This window comes from Diospyros lotus, chromosome 6, assembly GCF_014633365.1.
Source record: "Diospyros lotus cultivar Yz01 chromosome 6, ASM1463336v1, whole genome shotgun sequence".
NCBI lineage: Eukaryota > Viridiplantae > Streptophyta > Magnoliopsida > Ericales > Ebenaceae > Diospyros > Diospyros lotus.
Window position 1 is genome coordinate 1,672,766 of NC_068343.1, and position 21,956 is coordinate 1,694,721.

At 40.2% G+C, this 21,956-nt stretch overlaps 1 protein-coding gene across 4 annotated transcripts in view; it reads right to left on the minus strand.

Annotated features, from left to right (window-relative positions):
* The window catches only part of LOC127803386 (nuclear pore complex protein GP210), a 43,461-nt gene extending 22,377 nt beyond the window's left edge, over positions 1 to 21,084 (minus strand). The window contains exons 1-3 of one of the 4 annotated variants that reach the window (XM_052339578.1): positions 20,956 to 21,084; positions 20,635 to 20,862; positions 6,781 to 7,046 (exon numbers count right to left, since the gene is read on the minus strand). In XM_052339578.1, the coding sequence (XP_052195538.1) occupies positions 6,781 to 7,046; positions 20,635 to 20,807 (439 nt within the window). In that variant the 5' untranslated portion in view covers positions 20,808 to 20,862; positions 20,956 to 21,084. Of the gene's footprint in view, positions 1 to 6,780; positions 7,047 to 20,634 lie in introns of all 4 variants that reach the window. The other 3 variants (XM_052339576.1, XM_052339577.1, XM_052339579.1) reach the window with 3 other exon arrangements.
* Positions 21,085 to 21,956: the final 872 nt, after the last annotated feature.

Below are 21,956 nucleotides of genomic sequence, written 5' to 3' on the forward strand. Positions count from 1 at the left end.
ATTAAATAAGGAAAATGGATAAATGAAAAACTCAAAAGACAGTTAAACAGATAGTAAACCAATTTCTTAGAGGCCTCATCATCTCCCACAGCATTTCTATGAGCAATGTAAAGCCAGAGAACATATGACTTCAAGTAGGAGTTATTTTCCACAGTTTTCTTCTTTCCTTCTCTCTATCAACACTTTTATCTTCTAAAAGCATATCCACATATGATATGCCCTTCAACTCTCCCAGTATTCTATCAATTTAGATGTCATTAAAAGTATAGTTTTCACTATAACATTCTTAACCAAGAACCATGTTATGTGCCTTGGCGTAGGATCTAGTCACAGGTCTAGACATGAGAGAATCTTTTTTTGGAGCTATGGTGAATTGGTGAAGGTAGACTCGTCCTTGACGGAGCCCCCCTCCTAAGAGAAACTAATTTCTTTTGAGAGAATCGATATCCCCCTTCTTATTCCATAGTAAAGCCCTTTATATAGGCAGCTCAATAACAATGGAAAGAAAAATCCTAAATAACAGGCAGCTAATTACTAAGGAAAAACAGATCCTAAATTATAGGATCTGATTTAGGATCTTGGCTATCAAAATAAAACAAGAAAGGAATCAAAAATGAACTTTTAATTGGCAAGCAATCACTATGGATTCACTGCTGTTGATTTCCTTTTCTGATAATGCCTTCCAATAAAAGTATCCATATCATCACTTCCCCTCTCGAATTTGAGCTTGTCCTCAAGCTCAAAGTCTGGATAAGCTGCCTGGAAGTGTTCAACCGGTTCCCATGTTGCATCCTCATGAGCGCATCTTGCCCACGGTACTAACAGCTCCCGGTTGCCTCTATTGAGCCTGCTTCGAATAATAGCCTGGGGGGTGGCTAAAACCTTGCCATCTCGTATTGGTGGTAAATTGCCCATCGCAGCTGGTGGAGGTCCTTTATACTCCTTGAGGAGAGACACATGGAACACATCATGTATTCGATTGCCCACTAGAAGCTCAAGCTTGTAAGCAACAGGGCCTACTTTCGCTAGGATTCGGAAGGGTCCAAAATACTTCGAAAAAAGTTTATGATACTTCTGTCTTGCTATAGTGAGCTGACGGTATGGTTGATGTCGCAGCCATACCCATTCTCCAACTATAAAACTCAACTCTCGATGCCCAGAATCATAAGTGTTCTTCATCCTCTGTTGGGCTTGCAAAAGCCTATCACGAGCAGCTGTAAGTACTACATCTCGCTCCTGGAGAGCTTGATCAACTGCTTCAACCCTTGTAGAACCCGCTGAATAAGAAAGAAGCCGAGGAGGCTCCCTACCATAAACCAACAGAAACGGGGTGGTGCCAAGAGCAGTGTGATAAGAGGTGTTGTAGCAGTATTCAGCCCAGGGTGTCCAATCAACCCACTGTTTCAGTTGATCTCCTGTAAGACATCGTAAGTACATCTCTATAGTTCGATTAACCACCTCGATTTGACCATTAGATTGAGGATGGTAAGCTAAAGAGAAGGACAGTTTGGAACCACTAAGGCGAAATAGCTCCTTCCAAAACGTACTAAGGAAAACCTTGTCTCGGTCCGAGACTATTGATTCAGGCAACCCATGGAGTCTAAACACTTCTGCAAAGAAAGTAGTAGCAATAGATATAGCAGTGAATGGATACGCTAAGGGCAAAAAATGGGCATACTTTGAAAGCCGATCAACCACCACCATAAGAACTGATTTACCCCAAACCTTAGGTAACCCCTCCACGAAATCCATAGAGATGTCAGCCCAAACCTGTTGTGGCACCATAAGAGGCTGAAGTAGTCCGGCGGGCTGCAAGTTTTTCCATTTATAATGCTGGCACACTATACAGTGCTACACAAATTCGAATACAGCCCGCTTCATACCCTTCCAATAAAAATCAGAACGAAGACGTTGCATGGTCTTTTGCCGACCCTCATGAGTCATATCATGGATAGCTGAATAATGGTGGAAACAAGTGGGGAGGTAGGCAGAAGATATACCTTGCCCTTAAAAAAAATCAGCCCATTGCGTACAATCCAATCGGACCCCAACTCCCCGTGTTCAATGCGTTGTTGCAGCTGTAACAATTCCTGAGAGGCTGCTACTTCTTGTCGAACTGCATCAAAGATCTCAGCTTGAGGAAAAGAGACTACCATGAGTTGGAGGGAGTCTTCATCTCGTCTAGACAAGGCATCTGCATCTTTGTTCAATTTTCCAGCCTTAAATTCCACCCGAAATTCAAAGCCCAGCAGTTTGCTTATCCAGTGTTGCTGCAGGGATGTGGTGAGACACTGTTCTAACAGATACTTAAGGCTAAAATGATCAGTACGAATAAGGAAGCGTCGCCCCCATAGATAGGCCCGCCAATGAGAAACTGCCTTGGCCCAATCCTATCAATTCCTGTTCGTACGCAGCCAATTTGAGGTGCCATTCAGCAATCTTACGGCTGAAAAAAGCAATGGGATGGCTGTTCTGTTGTAAGACCGCCCCAATCCCATTGCCCGAAGCATCTCATTCTACCACAAACTCTTCCTCGAAGTTGGGTAACTGTAAAACTGGAGCTGCTGACAAAGAGGCCTTTAATTTGTTGAAAGCAGCATCAGCTTCTGCACTCCACTGGAAGGCATTTTTCTTCAAGAGACTCGTTAAAGGGGCTGCCACTTGCCCATAATCTTTGATGAATTTTCTGTAGTAACCTGCTAGGCCAAGAAAACCCCGTCAAGCCTTGACGGATTGCGGTGTCAGCCAATCAGTGATGGCCTTAATTTTCGTCACATCAACTTCCACTCCAGTGCCATGGATGACATGTCCTAGATAGGTCACTTGTGACTCACCAAAAGAACACTTGGACTTCTTTAAGAACAACATATTAGTGCGTAAGAGTTCAAAAACTATTCTCACATGTTGCCTATGCTCAACCCAAGTTTTGCTATAAATTAATATGTCGTCAAAGAAGACCAAGACAAACTTACGCAAATGAGGCTGAAAAACTTTATTCATTAAACTCTAAAAGGTAGAAGGGGCATTAGCCAGCCCGAAGGGCATGACTAAGAATTCAAAGTGTCCATGGTGAGTTCTAAAGGCTGTTTTCTCCACATCCAATGGTGCCATCCTGACTTGGTGGTATCCTGATCGCAAATCTAACTTCGTAAAATGTTGTGCCCCATGCAGTTCATCTAGTAACTCATCCACCACTAGTATCGGGAATTTATCTTTAATAGTGTGTGCATTAAGCTCATGGTAATCTACACAGAAACGCCAAGAGCCATCCTACTTCTTGACTAAAAGTACTGGAGAAGAGAATGGAGATCTACTAGGTCGAATGATCCCTTGCTGCAGCATCTCTACACACTGTTTCTCAATCTCATCATTTTGTAGATGTGGGTACCGATAAGGTCGTACCACAACTGGTCCCAACCCAGGGACAAGAGGTATGCGATGGTCGCATTCACGATTAGGCGGCAAACCCGAAGGTTCCATAAACAGGTCTGAAAATTCAGCCAATAAACTATCAAGGATTGCAGTGACTGAATGCTGTGTTTGCATCAAACTAAGTCGTGGTTCTGCCTTTGACGTTTGTCCTCGCCACAAGATCTGCTTCCCTTCTAGGACAAATTTCATTGTCAAGGAACTGAAATCCCATAAAATTGGTCCAAGAGTACACAACCATTTTACTCCCAAAATCACGTCGAACCCTTCTAATGGGATAGTATAGAAATCAGCATGGAAGATGTCATCTCCAACCTGCAGTGGTATCAACTTACAGATGCCCATACTAGGTGCACGTTCTCCATTTGCCACACAAACTTTGAGCCTTGGTTTTTTCCTCACTTCTAGGCCCAAACTTGATATTAAACCTTCACGCAGAAAGTTATGTATGCTGTCGGAGTCGATTAATACTGAAACAGTAACTCCCAACACTTTGGCTAATAACTGCATGGTAGGGGAATTGCATGTTCCACTGATGGCATTCAAAGAAACCTCAAGATCTTTTGTCTTGTCTTCGTCTGATTCACTATCGGCATCTGGGACCTCAATCCAAAATAATCTTTTACATTTGTGTCCTAGCGTGTAGGATTCATCACAGTTATAGCAGAGTCCTTTGGCCCTCCTTTCGGTTATCTCTGCTTGTGTCAATCTCTTGACAAACGGTGCGGAAGAAGTCATTTGATTGTTGTTCCCCACTAGTTTTGCCATTTGTCCTCCACCCTTGGTAATCGGACTCTTATTAGAGGAGATCAGAGATGCACTGTTGTTGGGTTTTGGAGTGTGCTAGCTTATGTTAGTTAGCGAGGATAAGGTTCCCTGCGAAACCCTTTGCTTACGCTCTAGTGCTCTAGCCATATTCATGGCAATTCCAAGGTTCCCTGGCTGCTGCAACTCAATGTCAATTCTGAGTTCTTCCTTCAACCCAGCTATAAAAAGATCCACTTGTTGGCGTGGTTTAAGGTCCGAAGTCCTGGCCAATAACAACTGGAACTGGCGTTGATATTCTTCGACAGATCCGGTATGTTTGAAATTAGCTAGTTCTCCCAAGGAATTATTACTCATGGGTGGCCCAAATCTCACTTGACAAATACTCCTTAAATCGCCCCCAATTCAAATCTAACTCCTCCTGTTCTACTTGATCAAACCATAGTTGTGCCTCACCCAACAAATGGAATGCAGCTAGGCCTACCTTATCTGCTTTAGCAATCCTTTGATTGGAAAAGAATTTCTCGCACCTTTTCAGCCATCCTAAAGGATCATCAGTGCCATCATAAGTAGGAAATTCCATCTTGGAGTATCGAGGCACCATAGATCCGCCTGACTGCAACTCCAATTTGTTTCCTGGACCTAAACTACCGCTGCTGCCAAGGATCCCACTGTCTAGTCCTTCTCCGATATCTCTGCCAGGTCCCTTCCCTTTTTCCCTAACCGAGATTGAAAGTACCGACATCTGTTCTTCTAGTGCGCATTGCCATGAAGACATTTGTTCCATAAAGGCATCCAGCTTGGCTACCCAATTCTCCACATCACCCATGACCCTAGGCTTTGATACCAAGTTGTTATGTGCCTTGGCATAGGATCTAGTCACAAGGCTAGACAAGAGAGAATCTTTTTTTGGAGCTATGGTGAATTGGTGAAGGCAGACTCGTCCTTGACGGAGCCCCCTCCTAAGAGAAACTAATTTCTCTTGAGAGAATCGATACCCCCCTTCTTATTCCATAGTAAAGCCCTTTATATAGGCAGCTCAATAACAATGGAAAGATAAATCCTAAATAACAGGCAGCTAATTACTAAGGAAAAACAGATCCTAAATTATAGGATCTGATTTAGGATCTTGGCTATCAAAATAAAACAAGAAAGGAATCAAAAATGAACTTTTAATTGGCAAGCAATTACTATGGATTCACTGCTGTTGATTTCCTTTTTTGATAATGCCTTCCAATAGAAGCATCCATATCAAACCATTCTCACCACAGTTAGCCATTTCATACATGCAATAAGTTACCCCTAAATTTAACACCTCAGTATTAAACTAATGTCAGTAGTACATCTTACATATAACCTGCCAGAGGGACAACTTCAATTTAGCTTGCACATCATCTTTACTCATTCAGTATTTAAAGTCTCCAACACTTAAATGGATTTCTAAGCTTTCATCTACCTTTTCTTTGCATTGCACAGCCACTTTCATTTTCCCTTTTCTTTATAAGGTTGGGCAGATTATTCTTTGCATTCTCTACTGCATGGAGTACAGCCTTCCCTCTCACTTTCTCATAGCCACTTCCTTTCTCTTTCTTTTGTACATTTTCATTAGTCTCTTAATTGTCTCAAGCCAATATCTTTGTCTTCTCCCACCCAGAGCCCAGCCCTGCCCCCCCCCCCCCCCCCCAACTCTTGTGTGCACGTGCATAAATGGGTTTTCCCTTCTTAGTATATTACACCTAACAACTTCCACCAAATGCCTTCAAAATCTATGGCACTCTCCCCTTCCTTCCAACTACCAACATTTGTTTAGATGAATTTCCCTTCCTAATAGAATTTATCTCTCTCAAACCTTTGAGCGAAAGAATGGACTGAGCAGTGAGCACATCATCTCCACCCCTTAGGAACTATAAGATCAGCCCAAGGAAGCCTTTTGCATCCAGGGGCTACTCAATAAAGAAAAGGTTCAGCCATCCACTCCTCCCTTCATTCCAACCACCAACTCTTGCTTAGATGGATTTTCCGTTCTAAATGGAGTTCTCCTCCAGAATCTTTGAATGCAATAATTCATTGATAGCTTCTTGAAATTTGATCATTGAGAAAGAGTTTGCAGCAAAACCAGCCATCCATGTACACACTTCTTTCACACAATTATAATAGGGGGGTCCTCAAGATCAATAGGAATCTGGTTATATTGTTCAGTGACTTCTTTATTTTTGGTTTTACAAGATTGTGGTAGAAGATAGGAAATTCATCAGATACAGTCAAGAGCTTCTTTAGTATTTATCTCATCAGATCAAGTTCCATGATAACAAGAAGAATTCCCTAATGTAAGCAGTGAACACAAAGTCAAAAGGCCTTTAGCAAGGCAGGAAACAATTCTTAATTATAAAAATTATTCTCAGATTTTATTTTGACAAAGCACAATAAAACAAAATCAGATACACTTTGGTATCACTGGCCCTTTCAGCAATGAGATAAACAAATCAGTAGCACAATAATAGTTCCAAGTTCCAACAGACTCGAACTAAAAACATGTAACTTAAGACGGAAGTGAAAAGATAACATGCTTTGGTATCCCATCATTACCTTCATCATCAAATGCACGGACACGGAGAGTAGCAAGCCCATCCAAATCAAGTTTGATAGAGTTATGGAATATTTGGATTCTGGAGAAGTTGTCAATAAAAACTTTGCAACGAATTATCATTCCAGTGTGTACGTCAGTAGCATAAACAGAAGTCTCTTTTCGACCACTGTACGGAGCAATTGACCTCAAGCGGGCACTTGTCGAACAGTGGCTACTTAAATTATATTCTGGAAGAACAGATAAAATATCATGATGATCCCATGACCTGCCATGAAATATAAACTTTGAGCATTATTCAACATAAGAATAACAAGAACATCAGTAAAAACAAGAAGCAGCAGAGCCAACTGTAAAACAGCTGCAGACGGGAAAAAAAATATCTCTAAAATAAATTCACTAGAGAGTATATCACCAAACAATTATATCCTAAGAAATGAGAAAGCAAGAGAGAAGAAGATAACTGCTCCTCCTGCAAGATGATGACGGTGGAAGGCGGGAAATCTGCAATAACTAGCAATATTGCATGTTGAGAGAGTTTAGGTAGAATAGAAATTCTCTCATATTTATTCCATGCGTATGAAACCCTATATATACAAGAATATGCTAATAAATCTCCTAAAAACTAGGAATGGATAACAGCCTAATAAGTAGGAACAATAATCTTCTATAATTTACAGATTTATAAAAAATATTAAAACTTAAACTTGATTTATCTTCTTAGGCTTCATGCTTCCTTATCTTCTTATCATTAACTGCCACCCCTTATTTTCTAGATGATAAGCTTCTTTATCCGTAACACTCTTACTCAAGATTGAGAATGGATATCATCCATTCCAAACTTGCTAATCAACTTTTGATGCACAGCTGTAGGCAACCCTTTAGTGAGAATATCTGTAAGTTGTTCACAAGATGATATATATAGAGTACATATTAGACCACTATCCAATTTTTCCTTAATGAAGTGTCGGTCCATCTCAACATGCTTGGTTCTATCATGTTGTACTAGATTGTGAGCAATATTGATTGCTGATTAGTTGTCACAATATAGTCTCATAGGTTCCACCAAAGTGATCTTCAAATCATCTAACAAAATTTTCAACCAAAGTAACTCACATACCCCTAACGCCATGGATTTGAACTCTGCCTCTGCATTTGACCGGGCCACCACACTTTGTTTTTTGCTTCTTCAAGTTACAAGATTACCCCCTAGAAAGATACAATAACCGGATGTAGATCTCTTGTCCACCACTACCCTGCATAATCTGCATCAGTATAGGCTTCAAGTATCATATTATGTCCCCTTTTGAACATAATGCCTTTCCCTAGTGTCCCTTTCAAGTAATAGAGTATTCTAAAAACTACTCTAAGGTAAGTTTCTTTCGGACTATGCATGAATTTACTGACCACCCCCACTACATATGCAATATCTAGCCGAGTGTGAGCTAGATAAATTAGTTTCCCTACTAGCCTTTGGTAGGATTCTTTATTCACTTCTTTATCTTCTGGAACCTCCCCCAATTTGTGGTTGAATTCAATTGGAGTAGTAGCAGCCTTACAACCTAGCAGCCCGGTTTCTGTTAGCAAGTCACAATATACTTTTGTTGAGAAATAAAGATGCCCTCTTTTGAGTGTGCAACTTCTATGCCCAAGAAGTATTTCAACCTCCCCAAGTCTTTAATTTCAAACTCTTTAATTAGGCATTCCTTTAATCTAGTCATACCTTCTTCATCATTTCCAGTCACAACAATATCATCCACATGTACCAGTAGGAACTGTTACTCCCTCTGTGGCCGAGTGATAGATGAAAAGGGTATGTTCTCCTTGACGTTGTTTATACCTTAAGGTAAGCATCACATGGGTAAACCGACCAAACCAGGCCCTAGGAGACTGTTTAAGGCCATACAATGCTTTTTTTAGTCTGCACACTACCTTCCCGTGAGTATCTGTACTATAGCCTGGTGGTAAGTCCATGTAAACTTCCTCCTCTAGGTCTCCATGCAAGAAGGCATTTTTTACATCATATTGCATTAATGGCCAACCTAGGTTAGCAGCTAGAGATAGGAGAACTCTCCCTGTATTTAGCTTTGCAACTAGGGTAAAGGTGTCTAGATAGTCGACGCTATATACTTGGGTGTATCCCTTTGCTACTAGCCTTGCCTTATACTGGTCTAGGGTCCCATTGGATTTGTATTTGATTGTATACACCCACTTGCATCCTATCGGTTGTTTTCCTTTGGGTAATTGAACTAGCTCCCAAGGGTTGCCACCTCGACTTCCATGACAGTCCTCCAATTCTCATCCCTTATTGCTTCGGAAAAATGGTGAGAAATTGGAATGGTATGTAGGCTGGTTAGGAAGGTTTTGTGTTGGGTAGACAGTTTGGAGTAAGATAGGACCCAAGTGTAAAGGATGCTGAGTGCAGGTCCTAATGCCATTTCTGAGGACTATCAGCCATTCCAGATCACTAGGGGAAAACGTAGGAGTACATTGAGGTGTATGATGTTCAATTATAGATGCGGTGGAGTCAATAGAAGTGATAGAATTGCTACTTGTTGATGTCACAAGAGAGCTGCTGGTGTCAGTGCTGGTAACAGGTGCGGGGGAGGAATTAGATTCTTGGATCTGCACTGGGCTAGTAGTTGGCTTCTACTGCCTTGAGTAGACCTGTAGGGGAGGAGTACTTGGTGAGGTTTCCTCTAGAACCTCGTCTAGTGTATCCTCTGTAGTAATTGGATCTGGTGAGGAGGTAGTTTGAGGTGAAGGATCTAGATCAGGTAGAGATATGACTGGATTTCCCTCGACAGTTTTTTTACTGTCATGAGAGTGATCAAAATAGGGAGAATTTTCCACAAAAGTAACATCAGCCGAGACAAAGAATCTTTTGGAAGGAGGGTGGTAACACTTATAGCCCTTTTGGCTGGAGAAATATCCAATAAAAATGCATTTCAGAGTGCGGGGATCTAATTTGCCTCTATTAGGGTTGTGAACATGCACAAAGGATACACACCCAAATATTTTTGGTTTCCAGCAGCTTGTAAATCAGAAAAATGATTGCTTAAGAGTTGAAGAGGGCTATAAGATCCAAGAGTTTGAGATGGCAGTCTATTAATAAGGGTAGTGGTTGTTAGGACAGCCTCTCCCCAATAATTTTTTGGAACATTATGGTGGAAAAGTAGTGCCCTAATCACAGCTAATAGATGCCCATTTTTCCTCTCAGCCACCCCATTTTGTTGGGGTGTATATGGACAAGATGATTCATGAATAATTCATTTTTGTTGGAAAAATTGTGCGAGGGATTGATTGAAAAAATCTTTGGCATTATCAGTCCTTAGCCTCTTGATTGGCACTCCAAATTGAGCACTAATCATGTTACAGAAGTTAGGAAAATAGTGCTTACTTCAGATTTTTTTTTCATAAGAAACAACCACATTACCCTAGTGCAATCATCTACAAATATTATGAACCACCGTGCCCCAGAAAGATTGGGAACAGTTGCAGGCCCCAAACATCACTATGGAGAAGAGAGAAGGACTAGAGGTTCTTTTATTGGATGAAGGGTAAGACACCCTTTTATGTTTAGCAAATTCACAAATAGGGCAATGAAAGTCTTGAATATCACAACTCCTAAACAAAGCTGGAAACATAACTCTAAGAGTAAAAAACGAAGGATGACCAAGACGATAATGATGTAACCAGATCTGGTCCTTATTAGATTGCACCAAACAAGACACAAGATTCACCTTGTCCTTGTTTTCTTCCCCATTTGATCCATCAAAGTAGTATAGGCCAGCCCTAGCTTTAGCAAGCCCAATCCTCTTCTTCAACCCCTGTCCCTGAATTTCACAGCAAGTAGAAGAAAAATTAACACTACAATTGTTGCCTAGGGTAAGCTTTTGAATAGAGATGAGGTTGGTGAAGAGTTTAGGGACATGGAGAACATCCTTGAGAGTTAGATGGTTATTAAGGATAGTATTTCCTTGGCCAGCAACAATGGTCAAGGAGCCATCTGCCAAGGTTATCTTTTTAGAGCTTGAACAAGGGCTATAGGTAATGAAACAATGGGATAAAGGGGTCATGTGATCTGTTGCCCCAGAATCAAGAATCCAAGAATTAGATTGGGTTATTTCCAAAGCATGTGGGGTAAGAGAATGAGAGGACATACCTGTAAGTGCAAGAGAACATGTACATTTTTCTTTCTTTTCAAGAGAGTCCTAAAAGTTTCTTAGCTTTTCAATTTCTGCCCGATTGAAATCCAAGCCATCTGCCTGCTCCTTTTGTTCCCCTTGCTTGTGCTCTGCTTGCTGTTGACTGCTGGCCATATAGGCTTAATTTTGGACCCCAAACTGTCCTCCTTTAGATGGTTTTCCATGTAACTTCCAGCATCTCTCTATGGCATGCCTTGGTTTCTTGCAAAAGGTACACCATAGAGAGTCGAGAGAATCTCTATCGCTGGAAGTTTTATCTCCAGCAGCCTTTCTTTCCTCTTTAGGACCCCGGTTAGGACCTCTCAATGCTATTAATGCTGACTTTTCTATAGGAGCAATATCTAGCATTACTCCTCTTCTCCCTTCTTCAGCCCGGATTAGAGAGATTACCTCATTTAGGGAAGGTATATCCTCTTTGCCAAGTATTTGGACCCTGCCTGCATCAAACTCCATATTAAGACCTGCCAAGAAGTCATAGATTCTCTCATTTTTCACAAATCTTTTATGTAAGGTTGCATCTTCACTACATTTCATCTTTAGGCATTGATAATGATCTAATTCTTGCCATTGAGTTTGCAGCACATTAGAGTACTCAGTAACAGATCTTACCCCTTCTTTGGTTGCTACAATCTTAGTTCGAACTTCATATATCTGTGTTGTATCCTTCACTTTAGAATAGGTGAGGTTGACAACTTCCCAAATATCCTTAGAGGTTGTTAAAAACATCACCATATCACTTATCTTGAGCATCATCAAATTCCAAAGCCAAGACATAACTAGGGAGTCCTCCTCATCCCATGCAGCAAACATGGGATCTCCTTCTTTAGGGCCGGTCCCTAAGAGATGACTTATCTTACATTTACCTTTGAGAAAGGTCCGGATAAACTGGGACCACTTTAGGTAGTTTCTCCCATTCAACCGGTAGGCCGCCTGGAGATTTTGTAGTTCTCCTCCATTATTTGAGTTGCTAGATCCAGTGAATGGAGCTTCTGACGGGCTACTTGTTTCAACTGCCTCTAATGTAGGATTGGTGTTGGAGACGGTAGACATCTTAGGAAAAACTTGGATTTACTTATCGGGTGATGAACCAATGGATGAAGGGAAAAAATCGATGAGAGAATATCGGGTGAAGAAGAAAGTCACAACTGACTTTGATCACTTCAAGAAATGAAACAAGAAAAACAGGCCGGAATGGTACTAAGCAGGGAAAAAACAACAATGAAGGCCTAAACAGAATTCCCTAGAAACCAGGCTCTGATACCATGGTTGAGAGAGTTTAGGTAGAATAGAAATTCTCTCATATTTATTCTATGCGTATGAAACCCTAAATATACAAGAAGTATGCTAATAAATCTCCTAAAAACTAGGAATGGATAACAGTCTAATAAGTAGGAACAATAATCTTCTATAATTTACAGATTTATACAAAATATTAAAACTTAAACTTGATTTATCTTCTTAGGCTTCATGCTTCCTTATCTTCTTATCATTAACCGCCACTCCTTATCTTCTAGATGATAAGCTTCTTTATCCGTAACATTGCATGTGCATTGTACATGCCTTGGATAATCACCAAGTTCAGGTTCTAGAAATATTGAAGAATTGGCTATGGAAAAAAAAAAAATTGCAGACTTAGGGCCCGTCTGACTGAACTTCCATATTCAGTTTTTTTTTTTTTTCTAATAATCAAAATTTTGTAAACAAAAACAGAAAACTCTGTTTGGTTACCTATGTTTTCAAAAATTTCCAAAATTTTTAACACACAATAGATCTGTGCAACTTTCAGTTTTGAAAAGTTTTGGAAAATTTTGAAAAGAAAAATAGGTAACCAAACAGAGTAAACTAGGCATGAGCAGCAAGGATAACGTGAGAGCGAGGAAGTTGTGTGGAAATAGATTACTTTGACATTATTTATCTGTGGTAATGTCCTGTAGGAGAAAATAAAATAAAATAAATTCATAAATTCTACCCTCAAAGATGGTTTCTTTTCTTGAGCCATTTTCTATAAGAGGTGATCAACGTGATCCAAAACAACTACAGAAATCAAGTTAATCTGCCAAATGTTAAACAGAAATCAAGTTAATCATTGACGGTGCACACACACAACTCTCTATCATACACACAGAGAGGACAACAAATGTTAAAGGGAAGAAGTCCTAACACCCAACTATACAAGATAATTAAACATTTATCCTCAACCAACGATAAACGGGACCTAACCCCTACAAGACCTACTATTCCAAGCCACCCAACCAAATTTAAAAAAAAAAGAAAGAAATTATCTAAGGCAGAGGGGAGCTACAAAGGTTTGTTTTCTTCTCTTCTAAATTCTGCCACCTCATAAATAATATAGTGCATCCTCCTCTCTTTTGATAATATTGTCCATCCCCCTTCATGCCTATATGAATGGGTCCCTAACCCTAAAGGACCTATTATTCAACACCCCCCAAAAGGAAAGAAATGACCCACATAAGGCAGTGGGCAGCTACAAAGGTTTCTTTTCATTTTCAAAGTAATGAAAAGTTTGGGGAAAAATAAAATAAAAACAATAAAAAAGTTATTTTCACATTTTCCATGTCTTCATTTTCTTTCCCTCCCTTATGTCCCCTTCACTTAGCAACCTTAGTCACCTGGATCCTGACATCTGTCACGAGATGAACCCAGCTTGCTCCAATTTTTTAATTTCTTCATAGCTGAATTTCTGTTATTTCTTACTGCTGTAACTCTTAGTTATCTAGCTGTCGTTTTCTGTTGAGAGTTAGTTTTAGGTCCCACATGCAATAGGCGGATAAGACAAAAAGGTTGGTTGCAACCGCAAGAGGGAAGGAATCTGCTATAGCAGACTTACCCTACCTCTGGCTAGTATATATCCTCTCCAAGGTTCTCTGGAGAGACTATCAAGAAATAAAATCTGAATTTCTTCCTACTTCTAATCCTCCTCTATATCTCTCTATTCTCCCTCTTCTTCTCATTCTTCCTACCCTACTTGTTCTATTCTTGCTCTACTTTTTATTCCTTCGGAATTAGTTAACAACTTGTCACATCTAGGCTGTGACAAATTGGTATTAGAGCCACCATCCTCGACCGAGCACTAGGATAAAGACGATGGCGGAGGGAACTCGAATGAAGGCCTTGGAATCGCAGCTACATCAGTTTAGCTCAACTATGACCGATACCCATAATCGGATAGAGCAATTGGAGTTAGGAGCTAACCGGAGTCACGAAGCGATTGTGGCAATGGATAGGAAGGTAGAGAGTTCCATGGAAGGATTGGAACGAAGTCTTGAAGGCTCCATAATGCGGGTGCGAGAGGATCTGGCTGCCCAAATGCAACAGTTTATGTTAATGTTCGGCCGCTAAAATCAAGTAAGTATATCTCCAGAATTTCCTCCTAGGGAGAGAATAGAGCCAATTCTACAGGGGAATCGGGGAGTTAGAGAACAAGGTGTTATGGAGGTGGAGGTTGATCCCGAGGATGAGCTGGAGGGATTACTCAACAGGGGAAGGAACGATCCAGGTAATCTCTACCAACTGGGATTTCCCATGCCTCGGGTAGACATTCCCATATTCGACAGAGTGAATCCCCGATGGTGGCTAAGAAAATGTGAGAGAATATTTGATTAGTATGACATTCCCGACGAACAGAGGGTGTCATTGGTGTCAGCTTACTTCAATGAGGTGGTTGGTTCCTGGTATCAAGGGTGCATAAAGCTGAGAAGGGATTGTACTTGGGTAGAGTTCTCAGAGAAGTTGTGTGAAAGATTTAGAGAGAGGAGCATGTGGGATGTCATAGAAAAGTTCAATAAGCTCAAACAGGCCAGAAGTGTAGAATCATATCAGGTATGTTTTGAGGATTTAAGCTCTCTCATGATTCAACATAACCCCCACCTATCAGAGACGTACTTTGTGTCTAGCTATTTGAGTGGGCTCAACGAGGAGCTTAGGCCGATGGTTAAGGTATTGAGGCCTCAAACTATAGAGCAAGCAACAGAGAGTGCTCGCCTACAGGAATTAGCAGTAGAGGCGCTATTAAAAAAACAGAGGCAGTAAACAAAGGGGAATGGTTGTTGGAGCCTCTAACTCGGGGGGAAAGGGTTGTGCTAGAGAGCCAGTGAAGGTAAACAATGGGAGTAGAGGTGGAGTGGGCACAGGTCCATTGTCGTTTGGGGATCAATTGAGAGAATAGAGGAGATTAGCTGGCCTCTGCTTCCGTTGTGGAGATAAATACCACATCGGGCATCAATGCAAAAGACAGATCCTACTACTAGAAGGGAATGATGACCAGGAAGAAGAGGTGATTGAGGAAGGAGATTGCGAGGACCTTGAAGAGGAAGATAATGGGGAGATTTCCATTCACGCCTTGAAGGGAGTAGCTAATAACAAAATCATTAAGGTGGAGGGACAAGTCAAATGAGGTAACCTCATGATCCTGATTGATAGTGGGAGTACCCACAGCTTTCTAGATGAAAGCACGACCAGAAGGTTGAAGTGTTCGCTGGTAAGGACATTTCCCTTGAGTGTGACAGTGGCCAACGGCCAAAAGGTGTTGAGCAGGTCATCTTGCAACGATTTTTGCTGGGAAATGCAAAGGGAGAAGTTTGAGGCAAATTTAAGGTTGCTGCAGTTGGGGAGTTGTGATATAGTTCTTGGAGTGGATTGAATGAAGAGGGTAAGCCCCATCAGCTTTGACTTTAACAAGATGGAAGTATCCTTCGAGAAGAAAGGAAGAAGGATGACTTTATCGGGGGATAAGGAGACTGGAACTTGCAAAATGATCTCTGGGAAATGGCTACAAAGAGTGTTCAAAGGAAGATGGAATCAGCTGGCACAATTTTTCTCAATGGTGGCCATAGAGGAAGGGCTCGAAAATCAAACGATACAGAACGAGATTGGCCTTACTGTTAGCACACCCCAAGGAAGTCCAGACTAGGTACACTACTTAGAGATCATTAATGAACCGTTGATAGAATATGAGGATCTTTTCGTGGAACCCAAATCTCTGCCCCCAACCAGATTATTTGACCATTTCATCCATCTAAAACCCAACATGGAACCTGTCAATAGTAGGTCCTATCGATACCCCCCCAATTCAAAAAAACGAGATATAAAAGATGGTTAGGGACATGCTTCAACAAGCCATAATTCGACCTAGCCAAAGTCCTTTTGCTTCTCTTGTCCTATTGGTTAAAAAAAAGGATGGATCATGACGATTCTTTGTAGACTACCGCCAACTTAATACCATGACCATCAAGGATAAATTTTCCATACCTTTGATAGAGGACCTTTTGGATGAACTTCATCATGCCCAATACTTTTCTAAACTGGATTTACGTTCGGGATATCATCAAATTAGGATGAACCCTGAAGATATCCATAAAACAGCCTTTAGGACCTACCATGGGCGGCACTTTAAATTCTTGGTGATGCCATTTGAGCTCACCAATGTCCCAGCTACTTTCCAATCCCTCATGAACAGAATTTTTGAACCACATCTTTGAAAATTTATACTTGTATTCTTTGATGACATACTTATCTATAGCCCTACAACCATCTTAGAACTACCCTTAATATCCTCAGATTTAATCAGCTCTTCATTAAGAAATCTAAGTGCGCATTTGGTCAAGGACAAGTTGAGTATTTGGGGCATATTATATTAAAGGAAGGAGTTAGCACCAATCCAAGGAAGGTAGAAGCTATGATAAATTGGCCAAGGCCGCCCTCAGTTAGAGCCCTAAGGAGATTTCTAGATTTAACCGGATACTACCGTCGGTTTGTACAAAACTATGGAACCATTAGCAAACCTTTAATAGATTTGTTGAAAGGGGGGGGGGGGGGGGGGAGGGGGGGTTCAACTGGGATACTGCAGCAGAAGAGGCCTTTCAGAGGTTGAAGGAGGCCATGAACAAGGTGTCGGTATTGGGACTGTCAGATTTCACAAAACCCTTTGTGCTAGAGACGGATGCGAGTGGGACTGGAGTTGGGGCAGTGCTGGTACAGGAGGGAAGGCCGTTGGCGTTTCTAAGTTAGGTCTTGAGTCCTAAACATCAAGGGGTCAGCATATATGAGAAGGAATTCATAGCGGTGCTAATGGCGGTGGACCGATGGAGACATTACCTGGAAAGAGGCAGATTTGTGATCAAAACCAATCACGAAAGTCTGAAATTTTTGTTAAAACAGAAGCTTCAAACTCAGCTGCAAAAGAAAGGGATGGCCAACTTAATGGGTTTGGACTACTCAATCTAGTATAAGAAGGGTAAGGAGAATAAGGCAGCAGATGCGTTTTCGAGGTGTCATGAAGAAGGAAGTCATGCAGCTATGGCGGTTGTAATTCCAGATTGGTGCAAGGAGGTAATACGCAGTTATGAACATAGTTCTAAAAGGCGCGAGGTGCGAAGGGTCCTGGAGCTTGAGACGCGAGGCGCGCCTTTTAGAAAAAAAAAAAAAACTCAAAATCTTGTAAAATCATAAAAAAAAACTATCAAATTATCAATAATAACACATGCATATCATTAATGATTCATTATCTTCAAATTCTAAACTAACATCATCAAAGTTGACTCATTCATCATGCAAATTCTAAACTAAAAACATCATCAAAGTTCAAACTTAAAGTCTCAAACTCAAACAAGTACCAATCATCATGCAAAGTTTTAAACAAACATATAAACACTACAAGTCCACAATCAAGAAAATGTTTTCATTTTGAAAAATGCTATTTTTCTAAGTATGGAAGATTAGCGCATTATACGGAAACATATAAGAAAATATTTTCATTTTGAAAAACTATCTCCCGGTATTTTGATAGTTAATATTCATTATTGTTAAAATGATTTTTAATGAATTTTTCAAGAAATAGTAAGTATGTATTTTGAGGGTGGTAAAATCGTTAAATCCCGAGTTTGTACTAAAACCAAAATTCTATTTTCTTATTGTTATGGATTTTGATTTTTTAGATATTTTTATTAAATCCAAATGGGGGGTACTTTCTTATTTACATTTATGTATTAAAGTAAATAAAATGTAAAATATAAATAAAAGAAAATGTGGACATTAAAGAAATAGTGGGTATGTAAATATGTTGTAATGTATACATGCTAGAACCGAGAAGAGGGGAAGAATTGGGTTGCCCTGCTTTTAATTAAAACCCAAGTTTCATGAGGTGCGCCTCTCGCCTTAGCGCCTCACCGTGCAAGGCGAGGGCCTCGCTGAAATCGCCTCGCCTCACCTCGGCCCAGGTGAGGCGCCGACTGGCGCCTTAAGGCGCCTTGCGCCTAAGCGCGCCTTTAATAACTATGGTTATGAAAGGGATGAAAAGGTGACAGAGGTGTTAGAAAGATTGGCAGTGGGATCCGAGGAACACGAGGGGTATACATTAGTGGATGGATTACTAAGGTATAAAGGCAGGGTTGTAATTGGCAATAGTGTCAGCCTCAAGAGAAAGATTCTGCAAGCCCTACACGAATCTCCAATAGGGGGACACTCAGGGATCCAAAACACATACCTACGAGTGAAACAACTCTTCCATTAGCCGAAGTTAAAGACAGAAGTGAAGGAGTTTGTGGTGGCCTACGACACTTGCAAGAGATGCAAGTATGAAAATGTAGCTTACTCGGGACTACTGCAACCTCTACCCATACCCGAACAGGCTTGGTCTAGTATCTCAATGAATTTTGTTGAAGGTTTGCCGAGGTCCGAAGGAAGGGACAACATTTTGGTAATCGTCGATCGGTTAACCAAGTTTGCCCATTTTATAGGGCTTGCCCCATCCCTACACAGCCAATGAGGGCCAGGGTTTTCTTAGACCAGGTGGTGGCACTGCATGGTGTTCCTAAGACGATAATATCAGATCGAGATAAGATTTTTACAAGCCTCTTGTGGCATGAACTCATGAAAGCACTGGGGATTAAATTGAGTATGTCAACAGCTTATCATCCTCAATCAGATGAGCAAATTAAAAGGGTGAATCAGAGTTTGGAAACATATTTGAGGTGTATGTATATCCTACAACCTAAGGAGTGGCATAGGTGGCTGACTTGAGCTCAGTGGTGGTATAACTCTAACCACCACTCTTCCCTCAAAATATCACCGTTTGAGGCCCTCTTTGGGTATAAGCCACCCCTCCTACCAGCTATGAGGGATCACACCACCGTAGCCTCAGTTGAGGAATATTTACAACAAAGGAGGGGAGTACTACGGCAGCTGAAACAAGAATTGGTGTCCGCACATAACAGAATGATGCAGGTGGCTGACCGAAGGAGAAGCGAGAGAGAGTTTACCGTGGGGGAGAAGGTGTATTTGAGACTAAAACATTCCCACCTAAAATCAATCACACGGGGGCAAGTATTTAAGCTCAGTCCCCGATACTATGGGCCTTTTACTGTATTGGCTAAGGTGGGGAAGGTGACCTGTCAGTTACAACTCCCTAAAGAATCTCACATACACCCTGTCTTTTATATCTCTCTCTTGAAGAAGGCAGTGGGTACTGAACCGGTGAACCCAGCATTACCATCACTGCCAAATGAAGGGAATAAGGTGGAAGAACCGGAGGCTGTACTAGACAGGAGGGTAATTTACCGCCAAGGAGTCCCACTCATTCAAGTGCTAATTAAATGGAAGGGAGGCTCAGCAAAGAACAACTCCTAGGAATATTTGCCTGATTTACTCGAGCAATTCCCTAGATCAACCAGCTTACTCAAGATTTCTTGAGGACAAGAAATCTGTTAAGGGGGGGAGAATTGTCACGAGATGAACCCAGCTTGCTCCAATTTTTTAATTTCTTCAAAGCTGAATTTCTGTTATTTCTTACTGTTGTAACTCTTAGTTATCTAGCTGTCGTTTTCTGTTGAGAGTTAGTTTTAGGTCCCACATGCAATGGGTAGATAAGACAAAAAGATTGGTTGCAACCGCAAGAGGGAAGGAATCTGCTATAGCAGACTTACCCTACCTCTGGCTAGTATATATCCTCTCCAAGGTTCTCTGGAGAGACTATCAAGAAATAGAATCTGAATTTCTTCCTACTTCTAATCTTCCTCTATATTTCTCTCTGTTCTCCCTCTTCTTCTCGTTCTTCCTACCTTACTTGTTCTGTTCTTGCTCTACTTTTTATTCCTCCAGAATTAGTTAACAGCTTGTCACAGCTAGCTGTGACAACATCTCCATGTATAGCTCTGAGAGGCGCCAAGCAGTGAGCTCTGGAAGTAGCTCCAGTGATCACCTGTATCCCAGCAATTCCTAGGAGTCACTGGACTCCCACCAGACTTCAGGGAGTAGGTCTGCGAGTCGTCAACCACCCAAGAATCATCAACAACTCGTACGGTAACTGAAGACCAGTGGCCACAACCAATGAAGTTGCCAACGTCCAAGAAAACAAAAAAAAAAATTGAAAATAAACCAAAGTTATCAAACAACGTGTTTATTAAAAATTGATTGCGAAAAAAGAAGGCTAAAACTGAAAATAGAAAATTGAAAGCTATGTCAAACACCATCTAACATGTCTATCTATACCATTTTAGATTTGGACAAAAGAAGCATCTCCACTCATTAACAACAAAGTAGTTTATGGGGGTCAAACTGGACGACATTATCTACTAAAGTTAACCAGTGTGCCAAAACAAACCGAAAAGAAACAAGCAGAGAGCAAATAGCTACCATTTGAAGCACCCATCGCTTCCTTGGAGCCTATACTCCACGGGATGCGTCATCCTCGGCGGCAACAGTATGTTCACATCTGCTATGTGCGGACCGGTCGACAATTGCGACGACGAAGCGCTGCTCACCAGCAACAGAAGTCCAAGAAGCACCACAGAACCGAAGCGCGACATCTTCAGGGGCAGATAACCAGTACGAACATTGGAGAATCCGAAGTTGTTGATCGCCCTGCACATGGATTGGAGATTGGATTTTACATCAGACACAGAGTGAGTTGAATCGGAGTAGGAATCATCAGTGCCAAGAAGAGCAGCTCTGGACCTAGGGTTTAGGGGAGGTTTCTCTAGAGAGACGATCTAGTTAAGCTTGGTCCTGACTAGGGAGGGAAAGGGCTGTGGAAGTGAGACACGTGTCATGATCTTATTTGGGGAGAATTGGAACGTGGGACGGAGAGGCCCTTGACCATTAGTCATAGCCAGCATGCGCCAGGTGTCGAGGGTTTTCTCGAGCAAAATGGACAAAGACGAGAAAATAACAAAATTCAGATACCCGCCACTGTCATCGTCGTCGTCGAGTTAGCGATATAATATAACGAATAAATAAATATTAATAATTATTTTAAAATAATAATAAATGTGAAACTTATATTTTTTCATGAAATTTTACATTTTTTTATATAATTATTTAAATTTTTTATTATTTTAATTACATCCTTATATTTATATTTTTTAATTAATATAATTATTACATTTTAATAATTTTTCATTTGATAATACAATTTTTTTATTATTTTTATTATATATTTAAATTTATATTTTTAAATCAATTTAATCTATATGATTAGAACATGTCCTTTATCATCTTATTTATTTTTTAAATATGATTAGAACATGTATTTTATCATCTTATTTATTTTTTATATATATATAAAATTAAATTAATTTAAAAATATAAATTTTCAAGAATATAATCAAAATAACTAAAAATTCAAAATTCAAGTTAACACATAAAAAATTATTAAAATACATGAATTAAATTGACTTAAAATAACAAAAAATTCAATTAATCACACAAAAAAAATATAAAAATATAGAAACAAAAATATGAATTTAGTTAATAATAAATGTACAATTTTTTTAGTAAAAAATATTTATTATATTCTATTTTTAAAATTTTTGCTAACAATTGTCTTTAAAACATTCTTTAAAGTACTTTAATATATTTTATTTTTAATATTTAAATACTTTTATTAATAAATAAAATACATTAAATACGTCTTAAAAATACCTTTAAAATAAGATATATATTTTAATTAATAAAAT